General features: G+C 47.2%; 1 protein-coding gene across 1 annotated transcript in view; it reads right to left on the reverse strand.

The window, feature by feature from the left end:
• Positions 1-3,533: 3,533 nt before the first annotated feature.
• Positions 3,534-17,054, reverse strand: part of LOC129839993 (alpha-1,6-mannosylglycoprotein 6-beta-N-acetylglucosaminyltransferase B-like) — a gene marked incomplete in the record, with an annotated part of 157,148 nt that continues 143,627 nt past the window's right edge. The window contains 6 exon segments of the mRNA XM_055907761.1: positions 3,534-3,959; positions 6,473-6,759; positions 8,221-8,295; positions 14,046-14,162; positions 14,329-14,475; positions 15,042-15,200. Of these exon segments, the coding sequence (XP_055763736.1) occupies positions 3,761-3,959; positions 6,473-6,759; positions 8,221-8,295; positions 14,046-14,162; positions 14,329-14,475; positions 15,042-15,200 (984 nt within the window).

Consider the following 17,054-nt stretch of genomic DNA (forward strand, 5'->3'; position numbering starts at 1 on the left):
TGCGCACTTACGTTGTAAACTTTCATTCATAGACTAGCTTGTAGCAATCTCATGATGGGTATAGTGAAAATTTGAGTATCATGTAGCCTAAACCTATCAATGTTACATTGAACTGGGTGAATGGAATATGAATGACAGTCATCCAATATGCTGTGAAATAAATAAGGCCATGTTCATGAAAAACAATCGTCCTCCCTCATCTTCAACGGCACTGACCGTCACTGCTAGAGATGTATCACACCCCATTGAGGAAGTCACCCTAGAAAGTTTATCTCCATCACATTCAAGCTAGCCAACTCTCATATTTGAGACCTGGAGTATTCTGTGGCGTGTGCCATTCAATCTTTTTCCTTTACTAGCTTACAGGCATGACATTGATGCTGGCTCTCGACATTATGTGGATGGTATTGCCTTTGTTGAAAATGGACTACAATCTGAAATCTCTGACGAGCTGCAAATGGAGTATTTAAAGTTGCCACCGGGCATCTTAGTAAGATAACTTTTAATGTTCACACACTGTGGCATATCTTCCTTGCTCAAGGACACACACACACACACACACACACACACACACACACACACACACACACACACACACACACACACACACACACACACACACACACACACACACACACACACACACACACACACACACACACACACACACACACACACACACACACACACACACACACACACACACAATGTGTCCTTGATGAGTACTATTTGCTTGCATAGCTTTTAGATAGGGCCTATAAAAAAATATGAAATGCGGCTGCTGAAGATCCCCCTGTCTAAGTCCTAAATGGCCCACGATTCCCTATTTAGTGTACTACTTTTGACTAGGGCCCATAGGACTCTGTTCAAAAGTAGAGCAATATATAGAGAATTGGGACGCAGACCCACTGTATAAACTTTGAAATTAGGAAAGCGTCTAGGGAGAATGTCTGAGTGTCCATCATCCATAGTCAAAGCACACTGCCAAAGAGAGGAGGTGAGATGAGAGGGTTGTTGACCCAAAGGTGGCATTCCACTCAACGGTCATGTTTTCTAGGAGTTTGACACACGATGTGTCACCTGTTATCTACCCCGGGTCGATTTCTCTCTTAACTCCCTGGTAGTGGTGGGTTAAAGTATTTTTGTTGTTGTTGATATTGTAGCAGCAAATGAATGATCTTCTGGTGGGTTATTTCCAGTAGCTAAGAGTTAGGTAGCAAAGATAACATTCAAGTGTGATATCATCTTCACCAAGTCTGCTCTGACTTCCTGCTGGAGTACCAGGACCACATGGTGAACGGGCATCCTTGTTTCAGAACAGTCCAGTGTCTCTCTTAGGCAACATTTATGCAAATATCAGCAACTCAGGCCAATTAGAAGAGATGACCTCACTGTATAAACTTTGAACGTCACCCTATGAGATGGAGGAAGAGAAAGAGACGGGGATGGAGAGAAGAAGAGAGAATGAACGTGTGTTTATTTTCTCAGATGAATAAATAACGATCGTGATAAATCTCTCTGGCCCATCCTGTTTCAGGGACTCACGTGATGCTCAGAAGTGTATGTGTGTACCTCCCAAACGTATCCATACTCACACACACATTCATTTATACACACACACACACACACACACACACACACACACACACACACACACACACACACACACACACACACACACACACACACACACACACACACACACACACACACACACACGCGCCGCAATATGCAGATACTGAGACAAAATAGTTAATTAACCTTTCACTGTCTGGGGAATAAATCACTGTGCTAATTATATAATGACTTAATCACAAGTAATGCTAATAAAATGACATAACAGTTCTGTCTGTTGAGAAATGGCATTATGACCCCTTGGAACAGTAGGATTAGGCTTTCATTCAAACTCCTATCTTTCAGCAAAGTACAGCTAAGTGTCTTTTCATTACTCTTGTATATATCGAGCTCCAAGAGATGAACTCCTGGATAAAAATGATTCATTGGCCCATGGGCTATATGAAATTGAAAACAGAGAGAGCTTTAAATAATGCTATCTTATTCCCTTTCAGGCCAATGGGGAATTCTGCATGGCCTTCACTCTGATGATATATTATTCATTATATTCTACTTCATTCACTGGAATACTGACCCGGAGCAGAAACAGAGCTGTCAACTAACGCTTCAAGCCAATGCTTCAATAGATATATAGTACACAGCAATCAATATTCACTATGAAGATTATACCCCCTACAACACACAGTACATCTGACAGTACATCCAATACCATAGACATCCACTGTTATGGACCACTATCGTCACTACCATAGATGTCAACCTTCATAGACCTATCAGAGGAAAACCATTGCACTCTCCCAAAGGATTCCTACTTGGCGTAAAAACAGTTCGCTCCAAGACTCCATAGACTTGTAAGGTATAATTGTATGTACAGTGTGTACAGTTTCATATTCTGCTTCTTAGTAGAGGCCAGTTACTATCCTACTATGAGCATTGGACTGGTACATTAAGGGTCATGTTGGATCACCCACTCACTTCCCAAGGTAAGCACAAGTGTTGTGAACGCTGGCCTCAGAAGTGCATGTCTGGTCTGGAAAACCAGAACAGATATCTGATTTCCTCCCCCCTCCAACGCAACATATCGACAGTCTCATCCCCTGCTTCTGGCTGTGGAGGAGTGGAAGATCAAACATCTCTTATATCTCTCTCTCTCGTGGATGGATGGGCAGGGGAGGACAGGAGGGAAATGGTAAATGAGTGGCCGGAGATGAAAGAAACCAAAATATTTACGAGCCATGACAAGACCGACAACAAAACGACAGTGACGCTTTGATCTCGTTTTAACTTTCCGTTTTTATTTTTTATTTCCGTCACAAAACCGCCGAAAGGTTCTCAAAAAATCCTCTGTTCTCGCAGTAGCAGAGGTCAAAACGTTTGCTTTATTCAAAAATAAGCTTTAATCTGTTTTAGTCCGTTTTAGCGCAACAGAGCTGATTGCATTGACTCCGTTGGCAGTCAGGGTTATCTTAGTCGCACAAAAGAAACATTTCATCTTTAAAAGGAGGAGAGAGTCTAGGGAGAGAGTGTGAGTGTCCATCATCCATTGTCAAAGCGCAGCGCCAAAGAGAGGAGGGGAGAGGAGATTGGTTATTGACCCGAAGTTGGCGTTCCACTCAAAGGTCCCGTTTTCTAGGACACGTTTTCTCCCCCGGGTCAATTACTCTCTTAACTCCCTGGTTTTGGAGGGTTAAAGTCAAATTATTGATATTGTAGCAGCAAATCAATGATCTTCCGGTCAGTGGGTCTCCTCTAGGTAATAGTTAGGTAGCTAGCTAGATGGCAATATAGCCGTTTCTCTATTACTGTGTATTGCTGTGGCCACATGGTGAACGGTTATACTCGTTGCAGTATAGTCCAGCACATCTCTCTTAGGCCAGTGAGGAGCTTTGAGGCAAACCATCCATAGGCTCATATCAGATTTTTTTTTGTCCATTTAGTAACCAAGGAAGGATGGGTGGGGGGGGGGGGGGGGTGACTATGGGACAGGATAGCTCAAACCACGTCTTCCAGTCGGGGGGTCCTTCTGCTTTAGCCACCCCCTCTCCTAGCATCATAACCAGGGCCGGTTCATTTCATAGTCCATAGTTTATAGTCTACAATTCATAGGCTATAGCTAGAGCGTCTGGAGTTGTTCCAAGCCACTTAGCTGGGTTAGGCATTCATTGGAAAAACTCCTGGCCCCTCCTCATAAGCAGTCTCGGCAGAGGGCAACCTGGCCGCGGCGGTAGTCCCGGCAGGGGCAGAGGCGGCGGTACTTGGGGCTGAGGCCGGCACAGCTGTAGAGGAGGGGGTCCTTCTGGAGGCCGCACTCCCGGCGTAGGACGGAGAAGGCCGGGAACACGTGGTTGACCTCCGCCTCCACCACCTCACACTGCACCTCTAACCTGGTGGGGGGAGGGGGGTGGAATGTTTGATGAAGGGAGGGAGATGGGGTGATGCATAGAGGGTGTTTGATTGAGCGATACAGAGAGAAAGAGAGAGAGAAAGAGAGTCCAAGAGGGGAGGAGGAGGACGAAAAGGGGGAAGAGATGGAACGGGGAACCGAGGGGGAGAGAGAGAGAAACAGACGGAGAAACAGAGAGAGAGAGACGCAGAGAGAGACGCAGACAAAGACGCAGACAGAGACGCAGACAGAGACGCAGACAGAGACACAGACACAGAGAGAGACAGACGGAGAAACAGAGAGAGAGAGACGCAGACAGAGACGCAGACAGAGATGCAGACAGAGACGCAGACAGAGACGCAGACAGAGACACAGACACAGGGAGAGACAGACGGAGAAACAGAGAGAGAGAGACGCAGACAGAGACGCAGACAGAGACGCAGACAGAGACGCAGACAGAGACACAGAGAGAGACAGACGGAGAAACAGAGAGAGAGAGACGCAGACAGAGACGCAGACAGAGACGCAGACAGAGACGCAGACAGAGACGCAGACAGAGACGCAGACAGAGACACAGACACAGAGAGAGACAGACGGAGAAACAGAGAGAGAGAGACGCAGACAGAGACGCAGACAGAGACAGAGACGCAGACAGAGACGCAGACAGAGACACAGACAGAGACGCAGACAGAGACACAGACACAGAGAGAGACAGACGGAGAAACAGAGAGAGAGAGAGACGCAGACAGAGACGCAGACAGAGACGCAGACAGAGACGCAGACACAGAGAGAGACAGACGGAGAAACAGAGAGAGAGAGACGCAGACAGAGACGCAGACAGAGACGCAGACAGAGACGCAGACACAGAGAGAGACAGATGGAGAAACAGAGAGAGAGAGACGCAGACAGAGACGCAGACAGAGACACAGACACAGAGAGAGACAGATGGAGAAACAGAGAGAGAGAGACGCAGACAGAGACGCAGACAGAGACACAGACAGAGACGCAGACAGAGGCGCAGACAGAGACACAGACACAGAGAGAGACAGACGGAGAAACAGAGAGAGAGAGACGCAGACAGAGACGCAGACAGAGATGCAGACAGAGACGCAGACAGAGACACAGACACAGGGAGAGACAGACGGAGAAACAGAGAGAGAGAGACGCAGACAGAGACGCAGACAGAGACGCAGACAGAGACGCAGACAGAGACACAGAGAGAGACAGACGGAGAAACAGAGAGAGAGAGACGCAGACAGAGACGCAGACAGAGACGCAGACAGAGACGCAGACAGAGACGCAGACAGAGACACAGACAGAGACACAGACACAGAGAGAGACAGACGGAGAAACAGAGAGAGAGAGACGCAGACAGAGACGCAGACAGAGACAGAGACGCAGACAGAGACGCAGACAGAGACACAGACAGAGACGCAGACAGAGACACAGACACAGAGAGAGACAGACGGAGAAACAGAGAGAGAGAGACGCAGACAGAGACGCAGACAGAGACGCAGACACAGAGAGAGACAGATGGAGAAACAGAGAGAGAGAGACGCAGACAGAGACGCAGACAGAGACGCAGACAGAGACACAGACACAGAGAGAGACAGACGGAGAAACAGAGAGAGAGAGACGCAGACAGAGACGCAGACAGAGACGCAGACAGAGACGCAGACAGAGACGCAGACAGAGACGCAGACACAGAGAGAGACAGACGGAGAAACAGAGAGAGAGAGACGCAGACAGAGACGCAGACAGAGACGCAGACGCAGACAGAGACAGAGACGCAGACGCAGACAGAGACACAGACAGAGACACAGACAGAGACACAGACACAGACAGAGACACAGACAGAGACACAGACAGGCATGAAGTTAAAAAGGAACCCAAGATAAAGAAAGGAAAAATACGTCGAGCAGGATGGGTGATGAAGAGAAAGACAAGGTGAAAGGGAAAGATAAGAGGAGGAAGAGTTGACGTTGCTGTGACACTCTTATCGTCTTCCTCTGTCACTACAGATCTCTAGATGGCGCCGACAAAACACCTGACATCGCTGAGAAGACTTTGAACCTGACATCCTTGCTGTAGCTGGTTGAGTATTACGCCCACAGACAGCCCTTAGGGAACTAACCACTGTATGGTAACATTTGAGTGGTGGGGTGGTTACAGAGGTCAGAGAGCATTGTGCATGTTTGTATGATTGTTAGTGACGTGTAGTGATTGTGTGTTTCGAATGTCTGCATATGTGTGTGTGTGTGGCTGTTAGAAACGTATGTCCAATGTGTGTGTGTGTGTGTGTGTGTGTGTGTGTGTGTGTGTGTGTGTGTGTGTGTGTGTGTGTGTGTGGCTGTTAGAAACGTATGTCCAATGTGTGTGTGTGTGTGTGTGTGTGTGTGTGTGTGTGTGTGTGTGTGTGTGTGTGTGTGTGTGTGTGTGTGTGTGTGTGGTGTGTGTGTGTGTGTGTACGAATACGGCTTCACGGGAAGACAGGTGTGCCAAGGTGCCACTCACCCGCGGAGGGCCTCCCTGTTATTGACGAAGCGGAACAACGCTGGCTCACACACCAGGTTGTCACGCTGGCACGCCTCCACACACGACTGGCCCTCCTGGGACGCCAGCAGCCTCAGGGAGCTGAGGGGGGGCCAGGCAGGGGGGGCGTTGGCGTTGGGGGCCCAGGTTAGGGCACTGGAGTTGGGCAGCAGGACAAATTGAGGCCCAGGGCTAGCCGGACTACTAAGACCCAGCTTGGAGGAGGAGGAGTTGGCCGGAGGGAAGGGGGCCTCTGGGGCGCAGAAGTCCTGGAGGGAGAGGAGAGAGAGGGGAAGGGGATGTTGAACAACACATAGGTAGTCTCTCGTGCTACCACGCACAGGAGATTTGTTTCTGGGTGCCGAGATTCCATTATACAGAATGTGGTATTTTTGTTGACGGTGCAAATGCACGCACAGACGCCAAGTTAGCTACGCACATCCACATGCACGAATTGTCACTCCCACACTATACAAACATGAAAGCCAACACAAATCAAAGCCCGCTGACACTTTTGCCTTTAGCTGTGAATAAATCTACATTTCCAAACACTTCAGGGCATCGCGGGACAGAAATACAAAATAAACAGCCGTTTCTCGAACCTCCTCTATACTGCACATCACTCTAAATAATCTCCCATCAATCCTTCACCTATTCCCTGACAAAACTCATCTGGGTCCAACAGCACCAGAGAGATAACTCGTTTCGAAACATGAAAGAGAACCGTTTTGACATATCAGCCCGACCGTTTTAATAGCAGTTCTGACTGGCAATTTGTCAGACACATTAAACAGATTAGAGCAAAAATATCAGAGTCTGATCGTGACAGTTCTGTCCGTGTCGGCCCTACTAAGGTCTGAGATGAGTCAGCGAATAAGAGTGACCCGGCTCGATGTATTTCACTGGTTTGTGACCCACTGACACCGTCCCCGGTTAGAGGGGAATACGCAGCCGAAGAGTAAACACACACAGGAACTTTATTTAAACACACTGAGGAAGATAAACACGGGGATGGTTCTGTAATGGAAACAGAGAGGTTATGAATATTCTACACAGTAGATAAATACACGGGGCTGAAGAGATATTTTCAGAGTACGATAGAACGGGATACGGGACTGTATCTAACAATGACCCAATAAACATGTATTACATAGTAACATTAGATTAATGACTAGCATGGCAGTGGTCCTGTGTGGCTCAGTTGGTAGAGCATGGTGCTTGCAACGCCAGGGATGTGGGTTCGATTCCCACGGGGGACCAGCACGAAACGATATGCACGCGCTAAGTCGCTCTGAATAACAGCGTCCGCTAAATGACTTGAGTAAAAATAATGTCAAGGACCGTGTATTTACACAAATAGTAGGCTATTGCACAGAAACACACAAGAGCACCCCCCCGGGTACACATTTTGTTTTTTTCCCCAGCACTTCACAGCTGATTCAACCTGATTCAACCAACGCATCATCAAGCTTTGATGATTTGAATCAGCTGTTAGTGCTAGGGTGAAACCATAACGTGAAACCGGGGGTAGGGGACCGGGTTTGGGAAACCCGGGTCTAGTCCACAATGAGAATCAGTGTTGATTAGTGAGCTCTCCAGGTTGATTACAGACAGAGGCGAGTTAGTGTGTGTGGTAGGAAGGCATTTATGATAATATGTTTTGGGACAAACAGACACGGTTGAGTGCCTGCATGTATGTATGTGTGTGTGTGTGTGCACGGTGAACCTACCTGATGCTGTATGTAGGCATGTACCCTCTCCAGCATTCCCTCGCAGGTGTACTCATAGGGTAGGTATGGCTCGACCTGCAAAGACACACACCCACATTCCCACAGATCAGAACATTTCCACAGAATGCGTTGCTAGGCAACCAGCATAACACCACTAAATGACCATATTTTCCAAATTTCCATATTGTTTGGCCTGTTTCCCCATCGTTCATCCCATTGCAATAAATAGCCAATTCTACCCATTAATCACAACAAATAAACATGTCCTGTGTCACAAATGACACCTAATTCCTTACATAGTGCACTACTTTTGACCAGGGCCCATAGGGTGCCATTTGAGAAGCAACGTGGCCATTTTGAAGTGGGTTTGGCTTAATTGCAGTGGGTGACTTGTGTGTAAGTCATTTTGTTGTGTCCCAAATGGCAGCCTAGTCCCTACATAGTGCACTGCTTTTGATCAAAGCCCGATGGGTCCTTCTGGAGGCATGTAGGGTATAGGATGCATTGGGACGCACTCGTTTGCATAGCTATTCATTTGCATAGACGTTCATAGCTATTCAACAAAAGGCTCACCGTTGAGTTGTCGGATTAAAGAATATCAACATTGCTGTAATTAATCAAAATACAAATTATTTCTCTCTCTAGCTGAGGCAAAACACACCCACATACCGACTTGAAACTGTAAATGAAACTAAACTCAATAAACTAACTGGAAACGAGCTTCCTGATCTAAATGGAAATTGCAAAAATGATCTGAAAACGGAAACAGATTGTCTTATATTTTAGTTCCCCATTGTAATTTATTAGGACCATGTAACAATGTGGATCCGACTGCTCAGTTGGTTGAAGTATTTAGCTATCTTTATTGACTTGGCCAAAGCTTTGGATACGGTAGACCATTCCATTCTTGTGGACCGGCTAAGGAGTATTGGTGTCTCTGAGGGGTCTTTGGTTTGCAACAACCTCTCAAAAAAGAGTGCAGTGTATAAAGTCAGAAAATCTGCTGTCTCAGCCACTGCCTGTCACCAAGGGAGTACCTCAAGGCTCAATCCTAGGCCCCACGCTCTTCTCAATTAACATAAACAACATAGCTCAGGTAGTAGGAAGCTCTCTCATCCATTTATTTGCAGATGATACAGTCTTATACTCAGCTGTCCGCTCCCCGGATTTTGTGTTAAATGCTCAACAACAACGCTTTTTTAGTGTCCAACAAGCTTGCTCTACCCTTAACTTTGTTCTGAACACCTCCAAAAGTCACGTGGCTTGGTAAGAAGAATGCCCCTCTCCCCACAGGTGTGATTACTACCTCTGAGAGTTTAAAGCTTGAGGTAGTCACCTCTACAAGTACTTGGGAGTATGGCTAGACGGTACACTGTCCTCTCAGCACATAGCAAAGCTGCAGGCTAAAGTTAAATCTAGACTTGGTTTCCTCTATCTTAATCTCTCCTCTTTCACCCCAGCTGCCAAACTAACCCTGATTCAGATGACCATCCTTCCCATGCTAGATTATGGAGACATCATTTATAGAATGTCAGGTAAGGGTGCTCTCGAGTGGCTAGATGTTATTTACCATTCAGCCATCAGATTTGCCACCAATGCTCCTTATAGAACACATCACTGCACTCTATACTCTTCTGTAAACTGGTCATCTCTGTATACCCGTCGCAAGACCCACTGGTTGATGCTTATTTATAAAACCCTCTTAGGCCTCACTCCCCCCTATCTGAGATATCTACTGCAGCCCTCCTCCTCCACATACAACACCTGTTCTGCCAGTCACATTCTGTTAAAGGTCCCCAAAGCACACACATCCCTGGGTCGCCGTCTTTTCAGTTCGCTGCAGCTAGCGACTGGAACGAGCTGCAACAAACACTCAGACTGGACACTTTATCTCAATCTCTTGGACACTCTTACTGACAGTTGTGGCTGCTTTGTGTGATGTATTGTTGTCTCTACCTTCTTGCCCTTTGTGTTGTTGTCTGTGCCCAATAATGTTTGTACCATGTTGTGTTGCTGCCATGCTGTGTTGTCATGTGTTGCTGCCTTGCTATGTTGTTGTCTTTGGTCTCTCTTTATCTAGTGTTGTGTTGTCTCTCTTGTCCTTTTCTTTATTTTGAATTTATAATCCCAGCCCCCTTCCACGCAGGAGGCCTTTTGCCTTTTGGTAGACCATCATTGTAAATAAGAATTTGTTCTTAACTGGTTTGCCTAGTTAAATAAAGGTTAGATAAAATACAAATTATTATAAAATGATTATTATTATAATACCAGGATTGTGTGTTTTCTTTTTAGCACGAGCGACTGAATACAGTATTACTTAACTGGATGTCCCTTTGGAACCAAGTGTCTCTGATAATATGTTGTAATATTTCAAGGAAATACATTTTGGATTAAGCACAAATAGTTATGTTAAACTTTTCCATTAGGAATACGTGGAGCCTGAAAGTACAGACTACATATTAAGAATGTATTCCCTCCAGTTTTAACAGTAGATCACGTATCTAATGTTCCAAATCTCACTTGTAAACGTTACATCACTCAGTAAATCATTGTTTTAATACAAAATGTTTAACTGCATGTAAAATCGGACTTTTCCAATTTCAAATAAAGAACAGCAAATGTGTAGAGAGGATGTATGAAAAAAGTTACACATCACAAATCTGATCAAAACATAACACTTTATGAATCATGTATATAAACTAGCACAGAAATATGCCTCACAACATTTGCTTTGGTCTAAGCAGAGAGAGGCACAGTCTTGACCTCCCTCATTTCCTCCCTCCCTCAAGCCCTCCCTCCCTCCCTTCCTCCCTTTTATTAAAGAGGAATAAATATGAAAACAACAGGTCAGTGGGATGGACACAATGAGAAAGGGGGAACAGAGAGAGAGGAGAGAGAGAGAGTGAAAGAGAGAGACAGAGCAAGAGAGAGACATAGAAAGAGAAATGGATATGGATTTATGTGAACATGAAGAAGTGTCAGCCAGAAGAGATTGCTTGGTCTGCATGGCTGAGCATGTGGAGCCGCCCTGGACAGAGAGCCAGCCCACAGACAAACAGGGGGAGTGTGCAGTCTCCAGTGAGGGGTGAAGTGGCCCATCAGCCATCTATCACTGGAGTGACAGACAGGCAGACAGACAGACACATGGATAAACAGACAGGGCAGCCATCTCTCAGTGGAATGACAGACAGACAGGGCAGCCATCTTTCAGTGGAGAGACAGACAGACAGACAGGGCAGCCATCTTTCAGTGGAGAGACAGACAGACAGACAGACAGACAGACAGACAGACAGACAGTAAGCTCCGGGGCACTAAGCCATGACATGTCTGACAAGACACAGCAGACAGCAGGAGAGTGGAGAACACACACACACACATTTAGAGACACACAGACACAAAATCACACACACACAAACAACACAGCCTTATAGAGGCATTTTAATCGGCATGTTTGACCTCTTGCTCAATTTCTCTCAACCTCTCACACTCCCTGTAGCCTCAAGCTGACTGCAGATTCCCATTAAGCCACATTTACTGCTAATTACTCCTTGGCTGTGGACACACTGTTTCCCAGTAGCATACACCACTGTCCTAGGTTAAATCATTGCAGATGGTGCTTCTCCATATGGAGCTGTCTCGTCGTTGTCAGTGATCAGGCCTTCCACTGTCGTGTCATCGGCAAACTTAATGATGGTGTTGGAGTCGTGCCTGGCCGTGCAGTCATGAGTGAACAGGGAGTACAGGATGGGGCTGAGCACGCACCCCTGAGGGGCCCCTGTGTTGAGGATCAGCGTGGTGGATGTGTTGTTACCTACCCTTACCACCTGGGGGCGGCCCGTCAGGAAGTCCAGGATCCAGATGCAGAGGGAGGTGTTTAGTCCCAGGGTCCTTAGCTTATTGATGAGTTTTGAGGGCACTATGGTGTTGAATGCTGAGCTGTAGTCAATGAATAGCATTCTCGCATAGGTGTTTCTTTTGTCCAGGTGGGAAAGGGCAGTGTGGAGTGCAATAGAGATTGCATCATCTGTGGATCTGTTGGGGCGGTATGCAAATTGGAGTGGGTCTAGGGTTTCTGGGATAATGGTGTTGTTGTGAGCCATAATTAGCCTTTCAAAGCATTTCATGATTACAGACGTGAGTTCTACGGGTTGGTAGTCATTTAGGCAGGTTACCTTAGTGTTCTTGGGCACAGGCACTATGGTGGTCTGCTTAAAACGTGTTGGTATTACAGATTCAGACAAGGAGAGGTTAAAAATGTCAGTGAAGATACTTGCCAGTTGGTCAGCACATGCTCGCAGTACACGTTCTGGTAATTTGTCTGGCCCTGTGGCCTTGTGAATGCTGACCTGTTTAAAGGTCTTAGTCACATCGGCTGCAGAGAGCGTGATCACACAGTCTTCCGGAACAGCTGGTGCGCTCATGCACGTCTCAGTGTTATTTGCCTCGAAGTGAGCATAGAAGTAGTTTAGCTCGTCTGGTAGGGTCGTGTCATTGGGCAGCTCTCGACTTTGCTTCAATTTGTAGTCTGTCATGGTTTGCAAGCCCTGCCACATCCGACGAGCATCAGATCCGGTGTAGTACGATTCGATCTTAGTCCTGTATTGATGCTTTGTCTGTTTGATGGTTCGTTGGTGGGCATAGCGGGTTTGTTATAAGCTTCCCGGTTAGAGTCCCACTCCTTGAAAGCGGCAGCTCTAGCCTTTAGCTCAGTGCGGATATTGCCTGTAATCCATGGCTTCTGGTTGGGGTATGTACAGTACGTAAGGACACTGTGGGGACGACGTCATCGATGCACTTATTGATGAAGCAAGTGACTGATGTGGTGTACTCTTCAATGCTATCGGAGGAATCCCGGAACATATTACAGTCTGTGCTAGCAAAACAGTCCTGTAGCTTAGCATCTCCTTCATCTGACCACTTTTTTATTGATCTAGTCACTGCTTTAATTTTTGCTTGTAAGCGGGAATCAGGAGTATAGAATTATGGTGAGATTTGCCAAATGGAAGACGAGGTAGAGCTTTGTATGCGTCTCTGTGTGTGGAGTATAGATGGTCCATAGTTCTTTTTCCTCTGGTTGCGCATTTAACAGGCTGATAGAAATTTGGTAAAGCGGATTTAAGTTTCCCTGCATTAAAGTCCCCGGCTACTAGGAGCGCCGCCTCTGGGTGAGCGTTTTCTTGTTTGCTTATGGCGGAATACAGCTCATTCAATGCTGTCTTAGTGCCAGCCTCTGACTGTGGTGGCATGTAAACAGCTATGAAAAATACAGATGAAAACTCTTTCGGTAGATAGTGTGGTCTACAGCTTATCATGAGATACTCTCCCTCAGGCGAGCAATAGCTTGTGCACCAGCTGTTATTTACAAAAATACATATTCCGCTGCTCCTTGTCTTACCAGACGCCACTGTTCTATCCTGCCGGTACAGCATATAACCAGCCAGCTGTATGTCGATAGTGTCGTCATTCAGCCATGCATAAGATATTAGAGTTTTGAATGTCTCGTTGGTAGTTTAATCTTGCGCGTACGTCATCGATTTTATTCTCCAAAGATTGCACGTTTGCTAGCAGAATGGAAGGAAGTGGGGTTAATTCGATCGCCTACGAATTCTCAGAAGGCAGCCCGCCCTTTGACGCCTTTTTCTCCGCCTCCTCTTCACGCAAATCACGGGGATCTGGGCCTGTTCCTGAGAAAGCAGTATATCGTTCGCGTCGGGCTCGTCAGACTCGTTATATGGTTGTACAATCCTTCCCTGGTGCAACATAGTGTGTTTGGTCACTACCAAAGAAAACAATGAGTCAAGAAATACATAATGAAATAACTGTACCTTGGTACTCATGATCTCTCTGATGGCGGCGTCAAACTCCTGAGAGTTGTTGTAGTCTACTGTCATGACGTGGGGCCGCCCGATGTACTGCTCTGCATACGGGTGCTGGGACGACACCTGAGAGGGGTGGAGTATAGAAGTAGTAGAACATTCCAGTTTAAAGCAACATTCTGTGATGTATAAGTGGCACATTTGGTGTACAATCGGGAATGTTGGTAGTTTGTTAATTTTAAATTGAAGAGTGGTACAGTACTAGATACCGTGTTGACCAATGGGAGCTCACCTCTCTAGACGTTGGCTTGCCTCTGAAGAACTCGTGATTGAGCGAGCTGTGGGGTGGGTGGAACTTGGGCTGCAGGTAGATGCACCCATTGGCTATGGCCTCCAGAGGGGCGGGCCCTTCGTAGGGGAAACCAAACCCGATGAAGAGCTGGTGGAGGAGACGAAGATGATAGTAGTTAGGATAACCATCAGTTATTTTATTAATTCTTGCAAATTGAAAATGCTGCCATTTACAGATATACCAGGGACTGGAAGGTAACTGTGTGTTGGCCTTGCGTAGATGCTGTTGTGGTTAGTGCTGGTGCAACAGTAGTGTGTGTGGAACGTGTGTGTGTGTGTGTGTGTGTATTATGTGTGCGTGCATGGTGCCTGAATGTGTTTGCGCACGTACAGATCTAGGATCTTAATTTGAGCCAGTTTGCTCCAGCAGGAAAAGAATCCTGCAGCAACAGGAAATATGAATTATTATGAGGATTATAATGAATGGACATTGTTTGTTGGGGTTGACACATTTTCCGTAACTGAAAATCAAGTCTGAATTTCAAAGTGGAAATGACAAACTTAAGAAGCCTTTTTAAACCTCAAATACATTTACATTTCCTGCATTGCAGGAAAATTATCCTGCAACAGGATGATCCAATTAAGATCCCACATCTGTAGTGTGTTACCTCTTGTGTATGTTGTGTATTGTCTAGTGTGTGTGTGTTCCAGTACCTTGGCCTTGCGGAGCAGCGTCTGCAGCTCGTGCTGGGGCAGCAGGCCGTGGTTCTTGACGTAGGCAGGCACCTCGGGGGGGCGCTGGGTCTCGTAGTACACCGTCCCGTGGACCTCCATGTACCTGTGGAGGATCTGGAGGAAACCCCCCTTACCCTGCTGATAGACAAGGAGCAGGGAAGAGAGAAAGAATGTAAGAAAGTGAATGGGGAGTTGGTGAGCGAGGAGAGGAAGTGGGACGGTGGAAAATGTCATGAGCGAGTGAGAAAGGAAAGGGAGAGAGTGAGTGGGTTGAGTTTGAGGGAGAAAGTGGAGGAGCAAGTGCGATGGGAGAGGGTGAGGTACGGAGGGAGCGAGGGACAGAGAGGGAAGGAGAGATGGAGAGCAAAGGAAGGAGTGAGAGATGGAGAGGGAAGGAAGGAGGGAGAGCTGGAGAGGGAAGGAGGTAGAGAGAGATGGAGAGGGAAGGAGGGAGAGATGGAGAGATGGAGAGGTAAGGAGAGAGGGAGAGTTGGAGAGGGAAGGAAGGAGGGAGAGTTGGAGAGGGAAGGAAGGAGGGAGATGAGAGGGAAGGAGGTAGAGCGAGATGGAGAGGGAAGGAAGGAAGGAGGGGAGAGCTGGAGAGGGAAGGAAGGAGGGAGATGAGGGAAGGAGGTAGAGAGAGATGGAGAGGGAAGGAGGGAGGGGAGAGCTGGAGAGGGAAGGAAGGAGGGAGATGAGAGGGAAGGAGGTAGAGAGAGATGGAGAGGGAAGGAGGGAGGGGAGAGCTGGAGAGGGAAGGAAGGAGGGAGATGAGAGGGAAGGAGGTAGAGAGAGATGGAGAGGGTAGGAGGTAGTGAGAGATGGAGAGGGAGGGAGGGAGAGATGGAGAGGGAAATGAGAGGGAAGGAGATGGAGAGAGATGGGGAGGGAAGGAGGGAGGGGAGAGCTGGAGAGGGAATTGAAGGAGAGAGATGAGAGGGAAGGAGGGAGGGTAGAGCTGGAGAGGGAATTGAAGGAGAGAGATGAGAGGGAAGGAGGTAGAGAGAGATGGAGAGGGAAGGAGGGAGGGGAGAGCTGGAGAGGGAATTGAAGGAGAGAGATGAGAGGGGGGGAGGGAGGGGAGAGCTGGAGAGGGAAGGAGAGACAGAGAGAATGACGTGATTAGAGGTGATGCGTTAATGGCTGTGTGTGGTGTTGTTTATGAGTGTACATATAAGTGGCAATGAGTGTGTGTGTACGCGTGATTATGCACTATGAGTGTTTATGTGTGTGTGTGTGTGTGTATGAGTGGTTGTGAATTCACTGAGTGAGTGTGTGCTGTGTGAACGTTAGCATCTTCACACAGAGAGAGGCAAAGCCATTGCCTGTTAGTGAGCGCAGGGCATTTAATGTGACAGACCCCTTTAGAAAACCCAAAGACACACACAGTGCCGCAATGCCGTGGGCCGTCAATATGAATGAGGTGAGGTGCTAGGGATCTGGCATGGTTTCCTGCACACGTGCGCACACACACACAAACACACACCCTTTCTCTCAATCCCTCTCTATCTCATCACACACATTTGGCCCCTAGCGTCTCCTCCCGGCGCCAGAGAGCGAGGCGTCCATGTAAGGACGCGGGGAAAAAACACTGGCAGACTGCCAGTACCACCCCAGGCACCCAGAGGGCAGCAGCAGCAGAGCACAGCATTAGCCAGCCTGTGACAGCCGGTTCCGCTCATCTCCTTACTGGCTCCTATGACATCCCTCTCCCTGACCTATCTGTGGAGCTCTCACACGTCTCTACCTATCTGATTGGTTTATTCAGTGGTTTATTCGGATGCCCATTGGCTTTTGCTGAAGCATCAGCTACTCTTCCTGGGTTCCACAAAAACACAAAACATGACAGGTAACAAAACACCGATACACTGATGGACAAGGACAGTCACAAACATTTCATATACAACAATAAACAAACCATAATACAAAATAATTAGGAATAATAGTATGAACGTGTGTGTTAGAGTGTGTCTGTGGGTGTGTCTTCATAGT

Source organism: Salvelinus fontinalis, chromosome 40, assembly GCF_029448725.1.
Source record: "Salvelinus fontinalis isolate EN_2023a chromosome 40, ASM2944872v1, whole genome shotgun sequence".
Lineage (NCBI taxonomy): Eukaryota > Metazoa > Chordata > Actinopteri > Salmoniformes > Salmonidae > Salvelinus > Salvelinus fontinalis.